Source organism: Rhodnius prolixus, unplaced genomic scaffold, assembly GCF_049639745.1.
Source record: "Rhodnius prolixus isolate KJV_2025 unplaced genomic scaffold, Rpr scaffold_6, whole genome shotgun sequence".
In the NCBI taxonomy this organism is placed as follows: domain Eukaryota; kingdom Metazoa; phylum Arthropoda; class Insecta; order Hemiptera; family Reduviidae; genus Rhodnius; species Rhodnius prolixus.
Genome location: NW_027411634.1, coordinates 37,751,046 through 37,776,079, shown reverse-complemented (window position 1 = coordinate 37,776,079; position 25,034 = coordinate 37,751,046). Strand labels below are relative to the sequence as shown.

At 30.4% G+C, this 25,034-nt stretch overlaps 2 protein-coding genes across 6 annotated transcripts in view; both read right to left on the bottom strand.

Annotated features, from left to right (window-relative positions):
* Positions 1-6,572, bottom strand: part of Usp7 (Ubiquitin-specific protease 7) — a 34,994-nt gene extending 28,422 nt beyond the window's left edge. For 2 of the 3 annotated variants that reach the window (XM_074140679.1, XM_074140680.1), the window contains exons 1-4: positions 6,420-6,559; positions 5,654-5,855; positions 4,705-4,818; positions 4,416-4,594 (exon numbers count right to left, since the gene is read on the bottom strand). In XM_074140679.1, the coding sequence (XP_073996780.1) occupies positions 4,416-4,594; positions 4,705-4,818; positions 5,654-5,855; positions 6,420-6,443 (519 nt within the window). In that variant the 5' untranslated portion in view covers positions 6,444-6,559. Of the gene's footprint in view, positions 1-4,415; positions 4,595-4,704; positions 4,819-5,653; positions 5,856-6,419 lie in introns of all 3 variants that reach the window. The other variant, XM_074140681.1, reaches the window with a different exon arrangement.
* A 692-nt stretch (positions 6,573-7,264) lies between these two features.
* INPP5E (Inositol-3-phosphate synthase) lies at positions 7,265-24,589 on the bottom strand. Of its 3 annotated transcripts, none has more exons than XR_012462138.1 (9): positions 23,406-24,589; positions 22,423-22,540; positions 22,093-22,315; positions 21,084-21,302; positions 20,839-21,003; positions 20,283-20,457; positions 20,005-20,085; positions 19,607-19,745; positions 7,265-19,103 (listed from the first exon to the last, which is right to left on the bottom strand). XR_012462138.1 is itself a non-coding variant. In XM_074140707.1 (9 exons), exons 1-8 carry the CDS (start codon positions 24,266-24,268, stop codon positions 18,989-18,991), a joined length of 1,959 nt encoding a protein of 652 aa, XP_073996808.1. In that variant the 5' UTR covers positions 24,269-24,589; the 3' UTR covers positions 7,265-15,947; positions 18,955-18,988. The 3 variants fall into 3 exon arrangements, 2 of the variants coding, with proteins under 2 accessions (XP_073996808.1, XP_073996810.1); XM_074140707.1 differs by lacking the exon at positions 19,607-19,745 and having other exon boundaries at positions 7,265-15,947; positions 18,955-19,103; XM_074140709.1 differs by lacking the exon at positions 19,607-19,745 and having other exon boundaries at positions 7,265-12,362; positions 18,955-19,103.
* Between the last annotated feature and the right edge of the window lie 445 nt (positions 24,590-25,034).

Here is a 25,034-nt window from a genome sequence, read left to right as displayed (position 1 = left end):
TAACTAGTACTTGTGTGTTGGAGGATTTTTGAGAAAATTTTTGGCAAGAACTCTGTGATTAACAGTAGTCGTTGTTGGTTTGCCACCAGTACATCTCCTCGATACTTCGCTAACATCTCGCTGGAACTGGTGGGTCAGTTTAAACCTTTATTATTATATGAAATGATTGCTCAATAATCGTTCCTATTCAAGGGTGCTTCGCAGTGAGCTTTAGCTATGTAAGAATATTGTAGTTTTATTTTTTTACTAACTGGAAATGGCCTTAAGACCGGAAAGTGAAACTTTATATTACGATTTGATTCCACAACTGATTTCTATTAAATTATAGCTATTAAAACTTATTAAGTTTTACCATACTTTATGAGTGGATTTTTTTTGTGACTTTTATGAAAATAATTTCCACTTTTCCTTGAAATTATACACTAATTGCACACTTGGAAATCTCCAATAAACTTTTATTAGAAACATTTTCCCATGAGAATTTGACTAAGGGCACTTGTGTCGGAAAGAAGTACTCAAAGCATCATTTCAGTACGTTCCGTGCAACTTCTATATTATTAAGAAGAATGCAATTTTTTTACTAAAATTTAAAGGTTGAAGAAAATTTCTCAACCTGAATCACTTTTACTCAATAGATTATGTCACATTTCTGAGTTTTTTTTTCGAAAATGACTGCTACGATTTTTTTGAAGTGTTATCTAAACTATAAGGTGCAAGTAGCGTTGTAAGTTTTATAAGAATAATTGTTGAAGAAAAATTTGTTTTAGGAAAGTCGGAGAATGGATGACGGTAATCTCTTTAAACTGTCAACCTCTTTCGTACAATGTACGGAATTACCACTTAGATATTATGAGAAACAATTAAGCAAGAATGTTTTAAAACTCATGAGTCCAATAAGCGATTCAATTTTTTCTTAATCTTTTAGAAAAATCTAAAACGTTAGGAAAAAAGTATTTCGCTTAAAAGGATTATTTCTTAATTCAAAACTTACGGTCTAAATCTATAAAATCTATCGGCAGTGTTTTAATATATATTCTAAAAATTACGGGCGAAAATTTAAATTTTTTGTAATACAATTACTAGATTGCTAAAAAACAATGTATGCTAGAAATAATACCTCTAATAACGTTAACAATTCACATCCGTAAAATAAGAAAAAAAGTCTTACTAAAATGCTAAAAGCAGTCTTAACAAAAAAAAGTGCAAGATAAATAAGTTCAAACGAGTAATCTCAGCACAACTTTTAGACTAAATTGGTAATGGAATGAGCTTCTAATGTTCCAGTTGTCTGAGTGATATTTATTCTGGTTCCAATAGGATAAAATGCTTATTCTATTTTTTGAATATCGGCTTTATCAACTGAGACTCTGGTCCGTTAAGTAAAATTAGTAATACTCATCCTAGCTTTTTTGGAGTATACTTAACAAACATAAAACTAAAAGATATTTTTATAAATAGATGAACCTGATGAAGCAGAGGAACAAGATAATGTAGCTTGCATGCTCGATTATTTTTATAAATAGATGATCCAGATGATGAAGCAGAGGAACAAGTTAATGTAGCTTGCACATTCTCTGCGTTAATGCAGGACCACAAAGCAACTCAATGAAAAACGCAAAAATAGTGTTAATGAGACAATAAAAGATAAAATGCCATCTAAGTTCCTTAACAGTCCAGACAATAACTTTGGAGAAAGGTTCTCGAAAGGTCCTTCTTAATATGGCTGGAGGATTTTTCTTTTTCTACGTACTGACAAAAAAGTGTCTGGAATACCATCCCAACATGTAGAGAAGTTTCCTTAAATAATAAGGCTCAGTAAAAGGATGAATCCAGCTGCTTGACAGAGAAGTTTATGACGGCTAACATTCTAACTTACGAACCACCAATTAGTAGTCTTCCGACAATGCACCAATTTTATCCATGGGAATAAATGGTTATCCATACCAGTTCCTCATATATGTGACAACGACATACCATATAAAAAAACGAGGCCGATAAGATGATTAGAAGATGATTTCCAACCTACATACTCTTAACTAAAAGATAATCTTAATAAAGACAATCTCTCTAAACTTATATAACATTCGAACATCAATCTGGAGGTAAAAAGTGAAGAGTTCTCTATAGTTAAATATGCAGCAGAACAAATATAAACTAAGTAATTCAGAAGTGAAAACTTGTGATTGATATCACGTCAGACAATTTGCGTTTTAAATTTACACTAATGAAACTCAAGTTGATATAAATTCCCGCAAATAATTATTAAGATGACTCGTACTCTGGAAGGGTCAGAATCACGAAACCATTTTTTTTAGTTGACCTGATAAAACCTTGCAATTTGCATTTCGGATTTCAAATAATTTTCGTTACTCTTATGCGAAACATTTAATTCCCTCTTTAATTAAATATGAACTTAGTAAGAACTGAATTCTATTTGAGGGTAAGCACGGTACTTATGAAATTTTAGGCATGTCAAGAACATAGTACGGTTGAGAGAGAGAGAGAGGGAGAGAGAGAGAGAGAGAAAGAAAGATACGTTTATTATGCCCTGGGACTCATGTCCCTTAAGGGCAACAAAAATAAATAAAATTTACATGATAAACACAAAAAAACTCTCGGTTAAAATAATAAAATATAAAATAAAATCCAAACAGCTGTTCGCAAAAAATTATTTACAATAAATATAAACTAATAAGAAAAAATTATGAATAACTTTCACAACTAGAATAAATAATAAAAATAAATAAATAAACTATTTCCTCCTAAATTCCTGTAATAAGTAGTCATAAAATAAAAATCTGAAATTAAAAATTGTTTTCCTGTTCGTAAGGTCCGTTGGTAGGTCGTTCCACAGTCTACAGGAAGTAACGAAAAAAGAATTCTGATAGGTAGCAGTCCTGTAAGTTGGTATGTACAGTCTGGTGTGGACAGTCCTTGTAGTCCGTAAGTCCAGTACACCCTTAGCAGTAAACATGTCAAACAGATATCGTGGAGTCTGCGTCCTAAACAACTGGTATAGAAAATTGCCCTTAAAATATTTCCTGCGGAACTCAACATTAAGCCACCCCAACTCATGGTAATGTGCTGTTATATGTTCGTCTTTTCGCACATTTAATATAAAACGGACACATGAGTTTAGTGATCGTTTTAGCTTTAAGTTGAGTTCCGCAGTCAAATCAGCATACACTGGGCAGCAATAATCCAAATTAGGGAATATCAGTGTACTGACCAGCTGTCTACGGAGCGGTACAGGTAGCAAGTCTTTGTGGAGTCTTAGCTGGTACAGTGACTTGTAAATACTATTTGAAATATCACTGACATGATTATTCCAGGACAGTGTATTCGAAATAGTCACTCCCAAACATCTAGCAGACTCTACGTAAGGACAATCTCAGAATTGTGCTACATGGATAGAAACTATACTTCCAAATAACTCAGACAAAATGCATTGAATTAAAAGGGACCTAAGTAGAAAAATAAATTACTTTTTCAAGTAAAAAAAAAAAAACTCTGCCAAGACAAGAAATTTCTCTTTTGTCCTCTCACCTTCACATTTTACATGTAAATATACCGCTTCTTAACATTCGGCGAACAAGCCCTGCCAACTTCAAGGGAGCATGATAATCTTTCAGTTCTTACTGAATACACTGGGTCTCTCTATCTTCTATCTACAATCTACTTAACGTAAATAATTTTATTAAGTTTCCATTCATTAAAATAATATTGATATTAATAAACAATTTGTTTATTCTTCTAAATCTAGTAATAAGAAAATAAATTTAAGACTTCTTTGTATGTTGTGTACTTTAGGATGTACAAGTCTTATTCAATAAAAAAACGTTAGAAGACTGACATTAGACATAAACAAGAATTTAAAATATATAAAAAACAAAAAAAAATAATAAGTAACTTTTAGAGGGCACACGTTTACTTTAAAATCAAAATGAAAAATTTGGGTGCATAATCAATATCAAATAGAAATCCCAAAAATCCAATAACAAATTATTTAAAATAATAATCATGTACACAGAAAAGTGTTAAAAATTTAATATTCTTTAAAAATAAGATTTTATTTATTGTAGGAAAATATTGATTATTGCAAACTGTCTTGTGTTGCATTGCACGATGTATTGTTGCTCAACGTACTGTAATTACTTTTTACTTTATAACGTATTTGTCATTTTCATTGTAACGAAATTCAGCGAAAACTCAAGTAAACGAAAAATTTAAAAATGCTGATTAAAATAGTTCCGAATTTTATATGCTGAATGAATGAAATTAATTACAAGAAATCTATTTATACAATATATGTTTTTTTTTTTTTTTGTAATAAAGAATTACCTTTGGGTCTGGATAACGTAATGCACTAAAATCAAGTTCATTGAAAAGTAGGATTCTTACTTAAAAGAACTTACCTGTAAAAAAAATCCGAGGCTTCGGGTTTGCTGTCTTTCCTGGGTTTGTGATGTGCGAGGCATAACCATTATCTTCCAAGGAAGATTTCTCACTATACATGGTGCTGATAATTGTGAATCTTTCAGTTTACTAAAATTATAAACGGTGTGGCGAAAGGTTGCTTCAGACCTTGCATCGTCTATTCAATTAGAAAAAAGAGAAGAAACAACTTGAATTATATATCATTTCAAATACTAATACACAAGTAATATGGAACCCCTCTGACATTTCAAGGATTAAAAATCTCACCTTCTTCCATTTCGGTATCAGTAGACACTATTTGTTCTTGAATTTCTCCGTTAACGGCCCTATTATCTGCAGCATCACCTCCGCCGCTGTCAATCAATGTTTCCATAGCTTCCCCTAATTCAAAGTTTTTAAAAAATATTCTCAACAATTTAAAGCCAATAACTAAGCAGTCTCTTGCTATGCGAATTGCAACTTATTTAAGTAACAATATTTAAAATAATAATAAAATTATTATAATATGTCTTTACTAATAAAAATGTATCATTAAAAAAGAAAAAAAAAAAAGAAAAGAAAAAAGAGAAGACACATCGCAAATAACAATTTCAAATGATGTAATAAATGGCTCTTGTCAGATATTGTATGAAGCTGGAAAATGCACTAATAAAATGTTTAAACTTTCAAATGGACATATGACTTTAACATATGGGCCACAAAATCCTAAATGACAAGTCATCAGATTCCATTTACAATAAGCTATTTTTGAACTCATTACACACATTTAAAATAGAATCTTCTCATGGAACGTCATTTCTTCCGTACTCTGGTTAAGCAGAACTAAAAAAAAATCGCGCAGAATTGCGAAAGATATTCAAATTTTGAATACGAATCCAAGAATTAAAGGTTAAGCAAATAAAGCATAAACACGCAACATGAAAAGATTAAAAAAAAAATGTAACTATTAGTGGTTTTTCGAAATTGGAATATTTCTCCCATAATTAAGCTGATTTCTTTGATGTTCCTTTTATAATTAAATAAAGTAAAGCCTTTCAAAACTTATAGGTGGTACCCTACATTTAATCAATAAATTAGCTAGTCGTAAACACCGCGAATTATAAGTAAAAACCATTGAAAGTTATCAACAACGTGCTAGTAAGGGAACCGCCATAAATAACATTTAACAATTTTTATTTGAAATAACAAAAAAAAAGTTGGTTATTTAAAATCCTACCTTCTTGAGTGTCCATCTCTTCGACTTCATCTTTAATATCTCGCTTAATTATATGATTCATACTTTCTATAGGAACCGTCGGATAGTCAACTTTTGATTTCTTTAATGTGGCACGTTCGGTAGTACAATAGTTTTTACCCGACACGGTAGATTTGACGGGTTTACTTGCAATGCGCCCAATGTCTGCAGATTTCTTCACCCCCTGTTACCAGGGGAAACAACGCAACCATATATGTCACAAAAAATGAATATATTTACGAAGCGTCAAAATGTGAAACCATGAATTTTTAGATATACCAGGCCTCCCCACGAAAATAAACAAAATGGCTACCATTAAATGTTTTGATGATGCGCACAATTTATTGCGCAGGCTCATCAGAAACAGCACTTATACATATATGTGTATAAATTCAGCAATTCAGCAGTACACTTAAGTAAAAATAAAATTTTAAATTAATAAGGAACTACTTCCAACTTTAAATGATTTTCAATAATAAAGAAAATATATATATTTAAAAAAAAATCAAGTTAAAAATAACCAATGCTTACATTATTTATATATAACACTTTGCGGGAAATTTAAATACAAATGTAACTTATAATAAAGTTTTTCTTATTCGCACTATTTGAACTTTTGTTGATTTGGTGGTACGTTTTGTACTCAATTGATATTTTAATTTTATACGAAACAAATAAAGAAGTTTTATGGGATAGATCTACTGATAACTGGATTTTTTTAATGGATCATAAGTTGAATTTCTCTTACCATCATTGGGATGTATGTATGCATGTTGACTTTGTATTTTCTACAGATTCGGGGCAGTGCACTAAAAATTTTGATTAAGTCAACGTGTATAAACTATGTTGTATCTAATCATTTCATTTTTTGTTTTTTAAGCATATGTTTTAATAATAATAAAAAAACAGTGGCAGTATTATCTAATCTTCTACACTCTTACATTTCCCATTAAAATACTACATTGAACTATTTCAAAATGGCCAAGTACTTACTTAATCATGTAATCGTTCTTTTGCTTTGCACGCGATATTACAATTAAAGAGGACTCCGTTTTTTTCAAGATGTTGCCGCGCGAATATCCTTTTTTGAAATATTCGCGTATTGAGCTACTCTGGACCAGCTAACATTAAGGCCTTTCAATCTTTGTTTTCTTGTAACACAGTAGCATTAATTAGCTCCTCCTTTTAACTTCCTGAACTATATTTTTTCAAGCTTAGACAAAAGATCTGAAAAATACAAATTCGAATCGAACAATGTTTAAGATGGCCGACGGAGTATTAGGAGGTAGCAGTGAGCCCATTCTGGAATAAAGTGCCGTCATTACCTCTTACTTTGCTTTGTGAAAGAACTTACTGCGGAATGTACAATTTATTTATTTATTTTTAAAGGTCATTCAATATTCTTTTACCTATACATTAACTAGGTTGTTTGAACTGAGTTTGGTCTCCTCATGTACTAGTGTTTCTTGTCAGAAAAACAGGAGGAGAAATTGCCAATACTGTGAGAACTTAGTAAGAAAAAACGTTTAGGTATTTCCCATCCGATTTTTTAGATTTAAATTTAAAAAAAAAACTTAAAAATTTAATATTCAATTTAAAAACTTAATATTCACTTTATTTTTCATAAATTTTTGAAAATTCTTACAGAATAACAGTCCAAATATAATGTACATTCAATATTCTAATATATTGCGGTATAATAACTTTGTTTTTATAAACTGAATTGCTTCAACGACCGCGATAAGAGCACAGAATGGCAAACCTTTATCGCATTGTTTGTAATATATATATTATAAAAGCACAACCTTATTTTTGTTACAAATTACAAGATACATAATTGGTTTTTAAAATAATCCAAATATTTTAGAATAATTTCTTTTTGCCTGAAAAGTTTCTGCTTTAGCCAAAAATAAATTAGTGAATGATTTTAAAAAAAATTGATATAGCAATATTTTGCTCTTCTAAAAACGCAGTTGTTTGTAAAGCAAAGAACAATCATAATAAAAGTAAAAACAAAACGAATCAATGAAATGAACGGGGAATGTGTTTATATTAGTTTTTGTTACACTGAATAGGTAGATTTTTATATTATACATTTGTAAGTTATTTGATCTTACAAACTAGAAAAAAAAATTACTAACCATACTAATAATTGTACTGATGTTAAGTATTATACTCGTACTTGTGAAAAAGCACTACTTTTTAAAATGTTGACTGCCACTCGCAACCTTCTCTGAAAATTTATCTGATATTGTATTGTCTCAGCAGATTAGAAATAACGTTTAGCACTACAAAAAAAAAAGCTACAGGAACAAATTAAAAATCTTGAGAATCACTTTGAACCAAGTTGATGTATTAACTTACAGAGATATTTTTGAAGGCGAAGTTGGAACAATTTCAAGTTCTCACTCATTGCTATCAGGCTGAAGTTGCGCCACAGTAACATCCAGAAAGTGAATTTAGACGATCTAAGGAGTCTAGACATATAGAGAAAAAGTTGCTTGAAGTGTGGAGGAAATCCAAAGATCTATTTTGACTACCACAGATGATGTTTCTAGAAATTAATCTGTTAAGTTCAATTTTTTAGCACGAATTGTGAGTGCCATACGAGCCAGAGTTTCCTTTAGTTAAGACTATTCTCAAGCAGTTTATACATCAACTTCCTTCCAACTGGAACTGGGCTCAAATGATGAAAAATAAGACTTCCAAGCGAAACCTAGAATTAGCTGCAGCTAATAAAGAGATCAACTCCGAATATTTGTATAGTGTTGATTACAATAATGCATACTATGACATATAATGTAAATAACATTCTGAAATTTTCATATTTAAGCGCAGAGATCTGAACGGCAGTCAGCAATGTTAATAACTCATATAACTCAACTTAAAGTTAATTTAATAAATAAAAAATTCCAATAGTAATAATTTAAGTACCTAAAAATATTTTAGAAATGCAGAATCTTAAAACGTTTCTGAAATAATTTTCGATATTTCACAAAATGTTACTAATTTATATCCCGATAAGAGTTATTTCCTTACAATTTACTTGAATTACAATATTTCATTATTAGTGTACCTTTATAAATTTTTTTCCTTAATATTTTATGTGTAGACTATTATACATTTTTTTGAGTGTAAAAATATGAATATTCAAGTTTATATATATTAATTTTTATTTGTATAATTTCATTAAAAAATATACATTAATGCATAGCACAGTTTTATGCTACTTTAACCACAGTATCTCTACAAAAAAAACAAAAAACAAAAAAACTTAGTCGTTAACATGAACAGCTAATATAATTCAACTTTTTAAACAATTTTTTTTTTGTATGGAAAAGGAATATTGAAATAAAATCATGAAAATCTAAAAGGAAGGGTAATAATAAATAACATTCACTAAATACACAAATCCACAAAACCCAGAAATTGAAAGCATTGTTTTTTAATATGACATCTAAACAGCCAAAAAAATAATGATAGTTAATTTTTTTTTTAATACAAAAATGTGTATTTCAAGTTATCAGAAATGAATAATTTCTTACTCGACTGCATGAGGTCTATTGATAGACTAGTTTAGAGTACCGCAGTAGCATAATTGTATTTCTTGGAAATAATCAATTGTGACTCTTTCGGGCTGAATGTTTAGCATTTTTAGGTAGAACTTTCTTCTTTGACAGTCCGATTGCCCTAAAGGCTTTAGAAAGTTAGATAATGGATGATATAAGAAATTATAGTCACTAGAGAACCGCCAATGGCTGCTGCTAAACTAGGAGTCCCATCTAAACGAAAAAGTAAGTTTTTACGATCCCGCGAATCCCAGCCTGACAACTCCAAGTACAATCAAACTAATGCATTCAACATTCACCCAATATACTCAAAGGTGAATGTATTACGATTCAATATATCCAAAACTGTTTTGGCTTTGTAAGGCAAATCCTGGATATTCACCACACAAACTCACTCACACATATTTGCCAGCTTGTACAGTTCACAAAAATATCTACTCAGTGTATAATATTACTGATACTTAGGGAAGCCACAACAATAGATTTATTAGAACGCATGACTTTTGGCTTTTATTGTCCCAAATCTTTCAATTTACAAACTGGGCTACCATAGCACAAAGACGTACAATTTAACGAAAAGGTCATCTAAGGCAAGATCACCTATTATCAGATATTTCATTTCAGTTCTAACAAAGTTCATTAACAAAAAGCAACTCTTAACAGTTCTTAAATTTATCGCATTCTTGAAGTCACACTCACTGACAAAGCTACTTACTTTTTTCTACATACGTACATGCCGACCCTACCAAAAAGTAAAAAACTTAATAACATAATAATGTCATATTGGTTATAAACTGACTCAAAACAGAGAGAAGGGGACGAGAGAATATTATTCATAATTATAAAACTTTGAGATCATAGAAATATGCAAAGTAAGCGATAACATTGCTTAATGCATAAACAAAAACTCTTTTAAATAACAAATTAAAAAAACAAATATCGCTAACAATTTCTCAGGTTTTCTGGATTGTGATTACTTTGAAAGATAAAAAAATATATGAATGAATAGTTAACTGAATATAAAAAATACATATAAATACGAAAGGGCCGGACCCTAAGAAGTAGGGAAAATAAAGTAAAAAGAATAAGTTGTCTATGTTTAAAAACACTATCTAAAAAGAAATCAATAATAAATTAATTTATAAATAAATAAAAAATAAATATATATCACAGAAATAATAAAAGTTTGAAGTGACTAGAATGAAAGAAAACAAATGGACCCAATCTAAGGCAAATTGTGCGTGTAATTTAATGTGGTTTTTTGTGACGTGCAGATTATACAACAAACATTTTAAACAATTTATACTATGGTAAAAACTTTAGCTTATCTAAATTCATTAGGGTAAGAACCTCTTTTTTTCCTAAACTAAAAGACAAATAGTGAATTAAGTTTAAATTTTATCAAAATCACCTCATAAAAATATTTGGAACTAGTATGACGCCATAGCATCTTATAAATGCTGTCTTGTTTAAAGGACAAGTAAGAAAACTCGATGAAAATAGAAAACGTGATTTCAGACAACGGTTCCATTCATCAACAATGAACTTACACGAATGAGATTACCACTGCTTACAGCCTCAGGCAGTTACAAAATTAGACTGCTTTAACATGCGTCGCGATGTGTACTGAGGAAAGCGCGCCACGCGAACAATTGCAAATGATGTTATTTCGACACTCAGTTCGGCTTTTATTGCTTTGCCACTTCAACGCGAACTATGATACTGAAACGAATTTAACTGCATTATGCTAAAACAACATATTACTCTAGTTTTTTAAATATAAAAAAACAATAATGCGAACATTGAATCACAAATAGGTTTAAATGATTTTTTATTTTCCTCAATCAGACTAGGAAACAAATGAAAGGTTTACTTAAATCGACTTTGAGAAAACGCGAGCAGGGCGTTAAAAGAGTAACCAAATAGAATGAAGAGAATCTATTTCTGAGAGCAATAAAAAACCAGCGCGCATTAGCGATCACTTCAACACCGTCTATGCTCACAGACGTGTTATAAACGAGACACGGGAAGCAGCTTTTCATTGCGGATCTAAGTGAACGTACCATTTAAATTGTGCAAATAAACGGCAGAAGTGTTTCAGAGATCGCTAGAAAACGGAAGTTATTACACTGGCAATGCATTCTTAAATTTTTATGTTCAGTTTTAAGATCGAAAAAATATGTAAACTTGGTTTGTTTTGTCTAATAAACTTATTAGACTAATAAATGTCCGATAAACTCATGAAAATCTATTACAACAAAACCAGAAAACAGCAAAGTACTTTTTTATGGTCAAAGAATAGCTGTGAACAAAATTATGCGCAATAGTAGAATAACAGTGTTTAAATTATGTTCACACAGAGATACACGTCTCATCAATTATTATGATTGTCTCTTTTCATTTTTTATACAACATAATAAGACATAGTAATGATTATACGTCCAACTACTTACTACTCTATTAGAATTTGAATAGAGGAAGTAAATACATTTTTTAAATCAATTTCTGATTACAACCATCAATTGAATTTTTTTTTTTTTAATTCAAAATGAACATAAGAATAATAATGAATTTCATTCCTGACTGTTATTTTATTTTAAATAACATTATTGAAAGCTTCAACTGATAAAATATTCAATTAAAACTGGCCTCATTAACATTAAAAAAACTATTTTAGTCAGTACTAATTCTAATTGTTTCTAACATGATGATAACCATTAGAAAAGTATTTTTAAAAAAACACTACTTAGAAGTTACAGAATCAATTCTATAAAAATCAATACTAATTGACTATTTAAAATATTTAAACTTTTTTTTTACAAATATACTGTCTTTTTTTTACATAAAAAGTAATAAAAGAGCAAAAAAACAGGCCGATTCTAAGGCTACACTAGTATCAGGTTTACATCAATTTTACCTTGCGAAATTAATTACAAACAAAATATCTAGTTTTTTTAATTTGCATGGATAACAGCTAATTGTAAACTGACAGTAAAAGAATGAGAAGTAAATGATGTCAAGCTATTTTGAACATGAGATTCTAATTTCTGGCCAAATATTGGTCGCCCGCTTGACCGCTCTAGTATTCCTCTTTTTAAAGTGATCGCTTCTCAAGAAGAATTCTAGAAGAAATTATTAAGGTCAAATGTAAAACCGTAAAATATTATAATTGATCATATTATTGCAGATTTAAAACAAAAGAAAAGAAGCAAAAGCTATATAAAAACAAATCACAGATGAAAATTTATAAAATTTGTTCCGAAGTAGTTCGGGTTTGGAGATCAAATGTTGTGTATAAGTAATCAGTTTGATTAAAATACAAGAATAAAAAAATAAAAAAAATGAAATAATATTAATTAAAAACGTATGGAAGAATTCTTGAATAATTGTTTTTAATAAATTCCTCTAAAGAAAATGATTAACTTACTGGTATATGTATTCTAGAATTACATCATTAGTAAGCAGTTCTTTGTCCTTTAACTTTTGCCAAAATTCATTCATTTATGTACAAAAATCAAATAATTCTGCAACGCATACAAAAGTAAAGCAAGAATTTCTATATTGCCTATCAAAATTCTTCCTTTTGAAAGTTCTTTTAACAAATATTTTATTCTCAAATACTAGTAAGTTATTCTTCGTTAAATACAACTAATTTTTTCGATATATTCCATACTATGGTTAGTCTGTTGAACAATTGTACACTATTAAATAAACTCCCAAAAAATAATACATAATAATAATAACAAAATAAAATGGAAACTATACTATTGAACATTATACTTGGAATTATTCCTAAATTAAGGATACTAGTTGTAAAATTAGAACAGAAAAGACTTATCACTCAAACATTCCGAAAAATTATAAGGGAAAAAGAAATTTCTGATGGGTCAGTTTTAAATTTTATCGTATGTTTCAAATTTTTGGATTGAAAGATGATCTGACGAAGAAAGAAACCGTTTATTACAGGCTACTACGTTTTTACTGCACAGAACAGCACAAAACATTCTTGTTTTCGAATGTTACTTAAAAAGATTGTAGAGATTTCTAACATTTCTACTCATTATGGCCAAAATAATCTGTGACAATTGATCTAGCATTAAAAATGGTTTAACGTCAAGTAAGATTATCCAAACGCCTAAATCATGTAAGTTACTGTTCCCTTCTATCTTCAAAACCTCTTTAATTTGTACATTCATTTAATCTCTACAAAACGAAATTGTGATCACAAATTTTTTAGCAATTGCAACTTAGAACATCATATCGCAGTTCAACTGTCGGTGTTTTATTTACAGCATTCTATAAATATTCCGAGCTGCAACATAAATTTAGGCTGGAACAAAGCGGATTGTTAAAGTCGTTGAAATGGTCATTTTTTAAACAATTAAGTCATAAGAGTAGCACCTTATAGAGAATAGTTTCCTTTTTTTGGTACAATCATTTATAATTATCTAAGAATTCGGGGCAAAATCACATGAAACTAGTAAAAGAACGCATTACAAAAATTAGATATTATCTTAATAGTTGAACCAGCTTGCGTTAATAACTTTTACTGTTTTCTTGTAAACACATTTTCAAAAAGCTGTTTCTTTTAGTTATTCAAATTTAACATTTTTCATTAAACAATTCAATAATTAAATTATTATTTTTTTTTTAATGGTAAATAATAACATATGAAAGTTACAAGTTTGTTCCAACTAGTTTTTGGACTAATTTTTTGTGGCGAGGAGTATTTATTATTTAAATAAGCTTTCTTCCAGTCAGTCTTCTTAATTGATCTCAACTAGTTTCAAACGGATTTATGATTGATCAAACAGTCAAGACTGTTAAGCAAAACCATAACAAGTTAGAACATACTCATAAATCTGTTGTGAAGAAGATTATAGAAATGATATTAATTGGAACAAAAAAATTAAAACGTTAACTCTTGTTTGACAACCAATCAGAAACTCTAGTTAAAACAAAGCCTATAGGTTTAATAAAAACCCAAAATAAATCTATAAATTTTTCATATTACGAAATTTTTATAATACCTTCACCAACACTGTGGTCAAATATTAATTTTTTTTTTTTAATTTTGATGTTGATTACTACTTGTAACTAATTTTTGTGACAGTCTTTACATGGAAGAAATTTTTAAAACTATGATTTTTCAAACTCAAATAAAAATAATAAATAAGCTAGAGTTTATAATTTTATTTATTAGAGTGTTTAATGAATTTGAATTTTACTAGAGAGAGTATAGAAGATAATTTTTAAATTGGGCCACAATATTATTAATAAAAAATCGACTAAATTTGACCAATCACAGATGATAAATTTAAACAGCACCTTTTTACATTATTTACTTATTTCTTTAAATAACCAAACACCTTTCTTTTCTTTTCTTATTATAAAAGCTTCAATGTTCATTTAATATAAATATATTTTTTTTACAATAGTTAATAACAGCCTAGAAGAGATATAAAGGTTTATAAGAGGCTTTTTAAAAGTGACTTCATAAGTGACTAGAAATGATTTTTTTTTTTCCTTTATACTTTTATTTAGTTAATTTTATATCTAACTACTAAATTAATAGTTCCTTATTTTTTATATAAATGTGATCACAAGAATTATACGTTACCCCATTTGTTTTGTATGACACTTTCTAAGACAACAGGATAAAAATATTTTCATTTATTAATAAATTTACTTCTTCAATGACCATTATTTTCTTTACAATTAAACTAGAGACAGCTAGTTAATACTTAAGTGTTAACAAACCGAAACCATCTTCATTTAAAATCAATTGAACGTTAAGAGGAAGATAGTAGATTTCAGTAAAAAAGAGTCCAATTATTGAGACACTGCGGAAGATAATTGAAGGTAATTAAGAAAAAAGGACAATACATAGAAGTTAATAAATCAATTCTATAAAAATCAATACTGATTGACTATCAATACTAATTTACAATATTTAAAATATATTTTTACAAATACACTGTCTTTTTTTATATATAAAACAATTAACAAAAAAAAGCAGGCCGATTCTAAGATCAGGTTTTCATCAATTTTGCCATAAGAAATTAATTACATACAAAAAACCTAATTAATTATCAAGTTTATGCTTGACCAATTCAGAATTACATATAACAAAGATGGTAAGACTAAGGTTTAGTTCAGTCATTAGCACGGCGGTTTTTGCTCAGTTCCATGGATTTGAATCGGCGCGCTACCAATAGAACTTCTATTCAGAGGAGCCTCTACAGTTCACAATTTGGTGATGGACCGTGTCTGTCAGCGGGAGAAAGCCAGCAACATTAAAGGATTTCTATTTTTCACGGTCAGCTCTCATACTTCTGGTTGGGACTCTAATTGGGCGACTAATATTTTGAGAAAACTACTACATAATGGGTCTCATAACAGATCAATTTCGAAGAGTTTGTGGAATAGGCAAGTTAAAATCCATTAGTCTTGTGACAAACGGTTTGATGTTTTTGGAAATTAGATTCAGTAACTTTCGTCGGACCAGGTTAATGTAGAAGAACTTAGCTTCTTCTCTTTTACGCTATTGTCCATTCATTCCAATAACTTTAAATCGTAGATGGCTCAAGTCCGGGACTGGATTTTTGTACTCTGCCCAGTAGGTATTGCTATTTCATGGGCTTGATTTCTTCTCATAAATAATAACTATCAACATCTCTTAGGTTTTCAGCCTGGTGCAGCCTCATCTAAAAATTGTGTAAATAATAATAACACGCTTACAAAGCAACCAGTAAACTACTATACGTATACGGTTGAAAGGAGTAAGGGAGTAAGTGCCATTCTTTCTGCTAAACATTTAACATAGAAACTGGTCTAAATAAACAAATTACAATCTTTTCATTTTTTTAATTCTATAAGATAACACTCCCTTGGGCTGGCAGTAATTTAAAAAAAGCCTCGGATGTCAATAACCGCAAAGTTTGAGACGCGCCTTGAATAATAATGATTAAACAAAAATTGTATTCAATTAAATGAAAATAAAAAACTAAATATTATAATAGTAACAATTTTAGGTATAATTAAATAAATAAAAAGATTTAAATATATTCAAATTTAAAACTGAATCCCGACTAAAGCAACTAAAATGAAACCTTATTGTCGAATTTTTAATTATTATTAGAACACAATTAGAATAGATTTAGAACCACTTTTGGATAAAATTAAATGCTCCAAATAAGTTTATTACCTAAAACTCTATGTAATACTGTTTATAAAAGCTAATACTTTTTTCAATGATATATTTTTTTTAGGCCATTTAAATTAGGTTTTTTAAATATTTCAACAGTTAGACTTAAAAGATTGACAACACTACATTCATTTACATTACAACATTCTTTTAGTATTTGTTGACCAAACACATTTTTAAATTCTATAATAATAACATCCGGGTTAGAATGCAGCTACAGGCCCCTAGATTTTCTTTTTCTAAGATCTTCTTTACACCTATCTATCTCCGAGACCGGCAGACCACAAAGCTTCGGGTGCTAATGCTCAGATATTGACGCGTCTTAAATTCCCCCTCCTCCCACCAAAAAAAGAATTGTACAATACGCCGAACAAACAAGAAAAATAAAATAAATAACATCTCATTCTAAAATTAAATACTGAATAAATTTACACATTGACACATTTACTAATATTCAATTTTATTTCTCTTAATTTCGGGTTATATGGAGTCAAGTAAAAAGTAAAGACGTTTCCTATTTTTTCTGCTGGGACTTAACGTTCAACAACGAATTAGGAGACGTGGACGGAAGCGGAAGCACATTCTTTACGATTAACATTTTTTCTAACAAATAAAAAGTGACTGAACTGCGGACCTCCCACTTACAAATCCGCGCTCTATAACATCTGCCCCAGGGTGTTTTACACACACACATATATATATATATTAGAAAATATTTATTTATTTATTTTTTACCTCCTTTCCACAATGAAATTCAAGCATTATTTTTTTTATTTTATTTTTTTCCTGCGGCCAAAAAGATCTTGATCTCTTATGTCCCTATTGAACGCAGGGAGTCCATTCTCTCTGTAGCATCTCAAGAGGCCAAAACAACACTTAGGTTATCTAGGAAAGTTCTAGAATCGCGGAGAACTGGCGTTAAGGATGAACATTACCAATGACGACATATCCTGTCCTTCCAAAGAATGCCCTCCCAAGAAATTCTAATCTAATACCTTGTAACTATCCACGCTAGCCAGGTGATCCAACTTGAAAACTTGAAGGGATCACTACCTCCAAGTGCAGGCTCCATTTCCTCCTAACGCCTCCAGAAGTTCTAAAATTAGTTCCCCCACCCAAATTACGGAAACTAGGCTCTCTAGCGAAACTGACAGTAAAGGGTAGCCTGTTCCTAGCATCAATACACCCATTTCTCCGACGCACTCCTTTGACGTACCAAATTAAGAATAAGGGAGAGTATACCGCTAAAATTCTGCCAACCCCGCAGGCTCTCTAAGAGAATTCCACAGGCTGCGGGGAATCGGAATGAGGGATATCACTCCTCTCGTCCAAACATCCATAATTCCTTACAACTTCCTTACAAGAAAAGTTATATAAGAATGGTCCCAATTCCCTTTTCCTATTATGTTATCTTCGAATTGTAAAATTGCTTGAAGAGAATTGTCTTAGAATTGCTTCGGGTGCCACTGACTGACTAATCAGATATCTCGTCTTAAATTAAAAATAAATGAACACTAAGAATTAACTAGCCATTACTTTAGATTAAAAAAAAATAGTTTGGTCATTAACTATATTTAATTTACTATTCCTTTTAATTTATATTGAAACTATGCAGTTTTTTTAATAAAACTACCATTATTAAATACTTTTGTTATCTTATATTAATTTTGTTTCTTACATTTATTTTCAATAAATCGATAAAACTGAACGATTAGTAGGTTTTAATTTATTTAATTTTGTAGGCACCAATATATATATATATTTTAATATTAAAGAAATAAATTTTGCTTTGTTACTTTAAACTTTTTGGAGGAATTAATGCCTTTATTATTACGTTGAACAGCCTATGAAAGACATTTCCTTTATTTATAAACTGAAGATTAATTTTTTTTTTTTTGCCAATACAAACCTACTCTTTTTATTAAAAAAAGCTAATTATTAAGCTTTTATTTTTTGTTTAAATTATTTGCGGTTAGTAACTACAACCATGACAATATAAATAAATTGATACGATATTATACAACTATATTTTAATAATTTTAATGTTAAAATATATACATGAGAGAAAAATAATTAAACATAAGAAATGGCAGCTATATCCTGAGAATTTATTTAATTAAATTTATTTTGTAATTAATAAATACATTTATATTATTTCATAAATGAAAATATTCCTTTGGTTTAGTTGCTTGAGTCATGTTTTTTCTGTAGATTTAATCTAACTCAAGAACAATTTTGTTTTTAATTTGTTGTAGACAAGAATATATATATAATAGATTATATATATGTATATATAGAAGTACTTCAGCTTTAGAGTAACAAGTTAAAATTTTTTTCTGTAGTAAAAGGTCAATAGCTTGAATTACACTATCCTGGTTTTAAATTCGTTAATTAACTCAAAACTATGTTAAAATCAGATAGAAGTAATGATGACTAGAATTCCTTTCATTTCTTTTTGTTTATTTGTTTGCATATATAATTTTAAAAATTTATGGCTGATTACTTACATAGAAGTGTTGTGATTAGAAAGAATTCTAAATCTTACTGAATTGAACAGATGGTTGAGGCTGATCCATGTTGATCCATAGCTGTGGCTCTTCGTTTGATTGCTTCTAAATAAACTTCTCTATTGAATAATCCCGCATTTAATGGGATACTGTAAGATAGAAGAAAAATTTAAATTAATACCTTTAGAAAACAAATTAATACATTAAAATAATAAAATGCTGGGACAAGTGGTGTTAGTTATCGTTATAAAGCGTGCATTTGTAATTGGGAGATCCTAAGTTCGAATCCTACTTTTTATTTAGAAAAAATTTTAGCAGTTAAGTTTCTGCTTTTGTCCCCGTCCACGATATCTAATTGGTAGTCGGACGTTAAACCTCGCCTAAAAATAGAGGTGATTACATTTATAATAAAATGCTTAATTCTACATAGATAATATATCGAAAAAAGTTTTTAGAGTTCCTATAGGATAGTGATCTGCAGATTTTCGATTTTGAGTTTCCCGGAAATACACAATTTGCGGCCCCTTGTTGGTTTTATGATAATGTCGCAAAATATATATATATATAACATGTAAAGAGGCATCTAAAGATTAATCATTGATTATGTTTCTAGTCAGCATTATTAAAGTATAAAGATGATTCAAATTTATACCTAAGCTAAATCCTCAGTCTCAAAAATGTTTTAACTTTCCCTCATACGTGAGTAGTGATGTCAGTAATGACACTGCTAGTTAGATGTGGCCCAAAGTTTATTCATTACTAAGACAATATTGCCTTATGTGTTAACATTCCTACAATATTTAAACCAAATAATGAAAATAATTCTAAAAATAATGCTTCAAAATTTACATTTAGGGTAATCCCACAAGAATTCTTGGTTTTTCAGTTTGTATAGTTTTCGACGAACTCAACAATTAATTTGACGAACTCAATTAGCTAAATAATTTTATTTTTATACGGGTTGCAGTATTTTTGTCCACTTAGTTTTTATTTTAAAAAATAACAATATAAATTGAAAAAAAAACGCAAAATGTATTATTCAACACTTACGTATCTATTCCGGCTCTTATGTAGCATTTGTAATGAGCCCAAACTGGTTTGTGATCAGATGTGCACACAGAGTTTACAGACCTAATATCATATAAATATCTTTAATCTCCATTTTTTGCCCTAACTGTTTAATTAAATCACTACACAAACATTAAAGTTATTGAGTTTTGTAATGCTCTACATTAATTAGAATTTCAATTTACTCCCTTAACAAATACTAAAGAAGTAAAACTGAAGTACACGTCTCATAAAAAATCAACAATTGATACATTACTAACCTATACTGTAAACACTGGACCGTACCAAGCCCTCTTCTACTTTTATACAATATTCTGTCAGTGTAAGATGGAGTTCTTTGCTTGCTTGACGTATCATAATTTTGGGTACCAGGATCATATTTATAAGTGGGTGCAAATGTTAATGGACCCTCTTCAAAACCCCGTAAGATTGAACCTGTAAAACATTAATTACTTTATTATAATAGTGTAAAAATATTAATAACCTGCTATGTAATTATGCAAAGCATGAATTTTGTAAAAAACAGTTTTCAAAGAAATTCTCCAAAAAGTAAAAAATTACACTCAATACAAGTTGGAAGTGTCGTTGTAGGATCTTCAACGCAAATTACTCACAAGGTCCACTTGGGGAAGTAGGTATTCAATTGAAGTATATGACAATATTTGAGCTTCCAGCGATTTCTCGTTATGGAGCTAGTTATCAAATACACCTTTTCAAAAAGCAGATTGAGTAATTCCGGTGGAAACTAAATACAGAAAATCTGACACGATCGCAATACTAAAACTAAAACATTAACGGAAAAGTGAAATGACTCACCATCTATAATGCTGTCAGTGAGTTGATCACCTGGGGTAGACTGAGCTGGTTCTGAAAGAGGAAAAGTTTTGCGGGCTATCCAATCTAAAACTTCAGTTCTCGGACGGGTCAGGCGAAAATTTAAATCACCACTCCAGAATACATAATCAAAGTTATCTGTTACATCTGCAAACAAAAGAAAGTTAAAATCATTTCAAATAAAATAAATTTTATTCTTAAGATGATTCAAATTTTAAAATAAATACCTTTATTCCTTTTCCTTTCTGAAAGACGATTTGGTAGATCCAATGATTTAACAATTCTTCTAATATCATGAAGTCTTTCCTTAACTTTATCCTGATGAGCAGTTAAATGACAAGTAATAAATAAGAAAGTTGTACCAAATAAGTAGAATCCAACGGCTATTGCTCCTTTAGTACGAAATGATGAACCAGGTCGCACAGAATATGTAGCTTCATCTGCAACTATTATTTCGCACTCATTAGCAGCAAATTTTTTTAGTGGCAGTTTTAACTAAATAAATAATAACATATCAGAGGATGATAAATCAAATCCTTAAAAGATAGATTAACGCCGTGCTTCTCAAGAACAACTTCTCAAAACAAAGATGTACATATTAGATATGTAAATAGGGGGAGCTGTAGTCAAACTACAATATTTGAGACTCCCTCAAGTGGCTTTCCTTGTTCACGTTTCTTTCTTTAATTCCACGACCCGTGGTGTCACAAAGGGCGAATCAAGTTCCCAGGCGATGACAAAGGAGGTTCTCTTGGGAAGTCGATGGCTCTCTTGGTCATCTAATACTAAGGACAGGACGATTCTAAGCCTTCGGAACTAGAAGCGAGACTTTAAGACTGGAAAGATTGTTACCTAGGGCTACCACATGAAGCTCAAGTCCATCCCGATAAATTCTGCTGATCAAGGCAAAAGCCAAACCTTCTTTCTATAGAAAGTATTGTAATTACCGCTGGTATGTGGTCGCAAGACTTGATTCGGACGGGCCGAATGCCCTTGACAACCAGAAGAGAAAATAATACGGACAACGGAAATTATTCGTCGTTTGAGAGAAGAACCTATAGGAGAACCAAAGGGCATCTTTCTGTAGAAACCTTCCCAAATTTTCCTGGGAAAATAAAAACTGTTAGCATTTAGAGAAAAAATATTATAGAAATTTATTTTTGACTATTAAACAGTGACTTTATATCAAGTTTCAACTTTCTACGACTTTTCGTTTTTTAAATACTCTATGCTTACTTGAACAAAACCAGATGAGATCCCTTCTTAGAAATATGGCCAAATGAAGTGTGCCGAATGTGGTAGAATGGAACATTACATGCGATGGTCCCAGAGTTTCTTGAAGCGTTACTTCCCAATTCGTACGATCTGGATAACTTTCTTGTGTGCCTACTACCACAACATCAGGGACATGCGTGATACCTTCTGGCAGTAGTAATGCATTTAAACCTTCAGGAGGTGCCTGAAAAAACAGAAAGAATTCAATAAGATTATAGAAAAACCTAGTAATATATTATTCATTCTTTATTTAATGTTGTAATTATTATTACTAAAGAATAATATACTAACCTGACCATTCATATTCCAAGTAGCGACATATATACTGACTTCCCCTTGTGGCAGTGCTCTTTCCAATTCTAATTTGCCCAGCAAGGAATCAGCAGCTATCCGTCCACATAAGAAATTTCTGCAAAAAATTATACGAGTAGCAAAATTGTACTATTAGTACTGGTAGATATATATAAAGCTCCTTTATCTGATGCTCCTATTTAATTTAATGTTCCAAAGGTACCTTTATCTGGAAACAATTAATAAGATAAATCTTTAAATTTCCCAACCATTTTATATTTTTCAGATACTTTTGAGGATTTTTTTCTTTCTCTAGTATGGTATACTTACGTTTTTGAGATTATAAAAACACTTTTATTCTTTACTAAGAGAATGTTATATTCATTCCTCTGGATTTGTGCTCTGACACTAATATAAGCAAAAGAATTTTACATATATAATTTATGTCAAGCTGAGAAGAAGCTGTAAAGGGAGAGCAAAGATGCATTTCTTGAGGTGTTAGGAAGATAAGATGAGTGAGAAGAAAGTTTGTAATAGAGGAGGAAACCTCTTTTATTTTTTGAACGAATTGTTTTGGGTATGAGATTACGTTCAAGATCTTCGGTCAGAAAGGTTGAGATCTATGTACTTGAACTGGAAGAGACCAGTGTTTCCCTTAACATCACTGCTAGATTTGTTCACAGCTGCGAATTCAGATGATACACTCAAGCCAGAGATAGATTTTAGTGCTACACTTGGTTTGAGTTGCTGTATTTTCCGCGGTAGCTATTTGGGCCTGGAAAGTTGTCTATCTACAAGCAAGAGTGGGACTGAGAAATTAGGATAACCGCAGAGACTCCATGATTCCCTAAGTAGTAGTTTCTACGGGAAATTATGTCCTCGAAATACACAATAACTTGAGATTAATGTTTAGTTTTGCTGGTTTTTCTTCAAGTTTGCCAAATAAACTTAAAAAAACAAAAAAAAAAAAAACTGTTAGTTACCTTTCACGAGCTTTGTTTGCTGGAATTAAATGTAAAACCTGAGCTGCTAAAAGAGATTGCCTAGCTAGAGAGTCCATGGAAGCTGTTCTATTAGTATATTTGACTTTTTCATGCTGATTTTTCCTTGACATTATTACTAAAGATGCTGGGCGAGACTTTTTTTTCTTCATTACTGTTTTCACTAACTCGTCCTCCAAGTTATTAGCAGGATTGCTTCTAGTAGAGACAGGCGATGAAGCACAAGATGAAACAGCTGCGATATTGTCAACTGATCGACGTGAAAGAAGAAAACGCGAACGAGAATGTGCTGGTATTGGTGATGGTGTACTTTCTGGAGAATGTTCGTTAGGCGTTTCCGACACTGATATTCCAGAAGCTTTTTCGCCAGAATGAAATAATGCCTTACTCAGACTAAATGAGCGGCAATGGCCTTTTTTCTTATCTTGCATTTTAGCACTAAGACTTATTTCAGAATTTTGTTTGACAAGGCCATTAGGTGGCAGATCACTTTTACTACCATCGTAAGATCTTCCTGAAAAAAAGGTTCGTTTACCTTGGCTGCTCTTTAATCGAGCTTGTATGTGTATAGGAGTTCGTTCGGTCATAGCACAACAAAGGGCAACATTGGTATTCGTTTCAGACGTCTTTACCACTATCTGATCATTGTTCTCTTTCTGTAGATTTGCGTCACTTTCCACTCCATCTTTTCTTTCACAATTTACAACTACATCATTTTCATTTTTCGCAAGGGGCAAACACCCTATCCTTTTTTTCCGATTGAGTATCTGAGATAATCCAGCCAATTTTCTTGAACACCTAGAGGAAGAATTCTTGGACGGCGACACACTGATCACTTCGTCCATTTTACTACTATCTCAAAATAAAACACCATAATATATCCATTAGGAAATGTTTTTACTATAGAAAAAAAAATCTCGCAATATTAAACCAAGATGGTGTACAATATATGCACACTGTTTATACATTCTGTACGAGTAGAAACTACAAATGCAAAACTACAAGAAGCCGCGTCTATTGGAAAACTGAATAGAATTATGACTCACACATGTTCAATAAATTACCCATGGAGCCAAAAGCCCCGCTACAATCAAGTAACTAACATGACATGTCACCTATCACCTACCTACTCTACCTAACTAACCTAATTATGTGTATAACTGCGGTGTAACCTTCTCTTTCATCTTCGAACAATAACTACTAAGCCAGTTAAATAAAGCAATTGAACATTATAATTTTATAGGTACATCCTAATATCTAAATTAATGAAAACATTTAGATTATTAGGCTATTATTTTACGTTATTAGATGTAAAATATTTTAATTATTATTTATAACAAAATAAATCTGAGGATACTTTTACATTTTGGCTTTTTTATTAACAGCGTATCTTATAACGCAGCTTTTACTTTTTTTGATGCAAAACAAATTTGAAAGTCAGTTTTTTTATTTTCTTTAGATCTACCAAAAGTACTTGCTACGAGTTGAGTGTAATGAGAACATGTAAACTTCAGTAGGAAAGAAATTAATCTCTACTCATAAAATTCACCAATTATCATTAAAATGGTTGTTTTGTATGTTCTTTTCTTTTACTGTTATTACATTTTCTAA

What these genes read in the sequence shown, in the direction of transcription:
- INPP5E (XM_074140707.1), bottom strand. Translation starts at nt 24,268, where the DNA reads ATGGACGAAGTGATCAGTGTGTCGCCGTCCAAGAATTCTTCCTCTAGG. An exon ending in AGAAAGGAAAAGGAATAAAG is followed by an intron (nt 21,004 to 21,083) that starts GTATTTATTTTA and finishes TTTTGTTTGCAG; the next exon opens with ATGTAACAGATAACTTTGAT. An exon ending in CACTGACAGCATTATAGATG is followed by an intron (nt 20,458 to 20,838) that starts GTGAGTCATTTC and finishes AATGTTTTACAG; the next exon opens with GTTCAATCTTACGGGGTTTT.